The sequence below is a fragment of the Gekko japonicus genome, unplaced genomic scaffold (assembly GCF_001447785.1).
Source record: "Gekko japonicus isolate JY-2015 unplaced genomic scaffold, Gekko_japonicus_V1.1 scaffold1888, whole genome shotgun sequence".
Taxonomy (NCBI): Eukaryota; Metazoa; Chordata; class Lepidosauria; order Squamata; family Gekkonidae; genus Gekko; species Gekko japonicus.
The window spans coordinates 198,251-200,017 of NW_015165302.1; the positions used below are offsets into that span (position 1 = coordinate 198,251).

General features: G+C 60.3%; 1 protein-coding gene across 1 annotated transcript in view; it reads right to left on the reverse strand.

Moving 5' to 3' along the window:
* The window catches only part of HOXD8 (homeobox D8), a 3,735-nt gene extending 2,495 nt beyond the window's left edge, over nt 1-1,240 (reverse strand). The window contains exon 1 of the mRNA XM_015410410.1: nt 1,149-1,240. Within this exon, the coding sequence (XP_015265896.1) occupies nt 1,149-1,240 (92 nt within the window). The remainder of the gene's footprint in view (nt 1-1,148) is intronic.
* Nucleotides 1,241-1,767: the final 527 nt, after the last annotated feature.

A 1,767-nucleotide genomic window follows, 5' to 3' on the forward strand; every position in this document is an offset into this window, starting at 1 on the left:
AAACCCTTCCCACCCAGTCAGCCAGCCAGCCAAACTCCTCCACCGGCTGCCCAGACTGGCAGCCTCAACCCCCCCCTCCCGCCTCCACTTCAGGCCCCCAGCGTTGCGCGCACTGGCTTGGAAGCGCCCATTTCTTCTCCGCGAGCCACTGAGCCGAGAGAGACGCGCAGAGATCCGGGCCGGATAAAAGAACAGGCTGGGGCTGCGAGGCGGACAGCCAGGCCCGGATTCGGCGGTTCCATTGGAGGCAACCCCCGCCCCCAGCGCCCAGCCCGAGGCGGTTGGGGGGTGGGTGGAGAGAGCAGCGTGGAGGAAAACATATTTGCCCCCCCCCCGGGGGAGGGAAGGAGGACCCGAAGCCAAGGCCCCAGACTGGGTTCTAGGCCGCCTGTTAAGACCTCGAGAGCGTGTACCTCTGCACATGTGCAAAGTGTTCCTTCCGAAGCCCGCCTTTAGAGCTAGGAAAGAGGGACTTCCCTTTCCAGGTCAAAGGGCAAGGTGGAAAGGGAGGCGAGGAGCGCCTTGGCCATCGCTGTGGAAGCGGGGAGGACACGGCCCCCTGGCTCCAACGGGATCGGTAACCGGCAAGCCCGGAAGGTCACAAACCATCTCCGGGGACAGGGGCGGCGGCAGAGAACCCAGGCAGAGCCCAGCGCCAGAGGGGGGAGCCGCGGGGACTTGCCAGGAAGTTGCGAGGGGGGGGGGGGGGGGGGTCTCTCTCGGAGGCAGCCGGTCCTGCCAGATCGGGATCTGGGTCTCTGTATTTTCGGGGGGAGGGGAGGGAGAATGGGGGCGGGGGCAATCCGGAGGGGGCGGAGGTTTCAGGCCAGGAGGCCGCCTGCAAATGAGACGCCCGTTCCCCCTTGACGCAGGGCGCGCTTGGCTGCGGCTCCCAGATTAATTGATACTTAATGGAAATCATGCCCATGAATAGTCTTTCCATCATTTCGCCCTGGGTGGACGTCATTAACCAAGCGAGGGCCGCGTGGGGGGGGGGGTGGGGGGTGGATAATAATAATATTGGCTTGGTAGGTGGGTGCCGCCTCGCCTCGCTCGAGGTCGGGAGCTGCAACCAGGAACTGGGGAGGGAAGGGAGAGGCTCTCCGCAGGAGCGCCCAGTACTTTAGCCGGGGCCCGGAGGGCTGTACCTGACGCGCCGCTGCTCGGCTGGAAAGCGCTTCCTTCCTCGCCAGAGACGCCGAAGGCCGGGCTTTTCTTCGCTGGAGGGGGGACGGGACATGGCGGCGTGCAAAGGACTCGGGGTCGGGTCGGGCCTCACAGGGATCCAAGCGAGTACCCCCCCCCCTTTCATTGTTAGAAATGGAGAGGCTGATCAGCCTTCGCGGGAGCAGGCTGTCTCGTCCGGACCTGTTCCGGGATGCAATAACTAGTGGGCCTACCCAGGGAGGGAGAGGACTTAGTAACATATTTCAGGGGAGCGATTCTGATATCCAAGTGCAAGGGAAATAATCAGAATTCGATCTCCACAAACAAATACCACCGCCTTTCTGAGCATATGTAGGACAATTTGGCGAAAATATGGTGGCATGAATTCTAACTTCTTTCTTTCTTTCTTTCTTTCTTTCTTTCTTTCTTTCTTTCTCTCTCTCTCTCTCTCTTTCTCTCTCTCTTTCTCTCTCTCTTTCTCTCTCTCTTTCTCTCTCTCTTTCTCTCTCTCTTTCTCTCTCTCTCTCTCTCTCTCTCTCTCTCTCTCTCTCTCTCTCTCTCTCTCTCTCCCTGCTGTGTGCGCTTTTATATGTGCTGTGC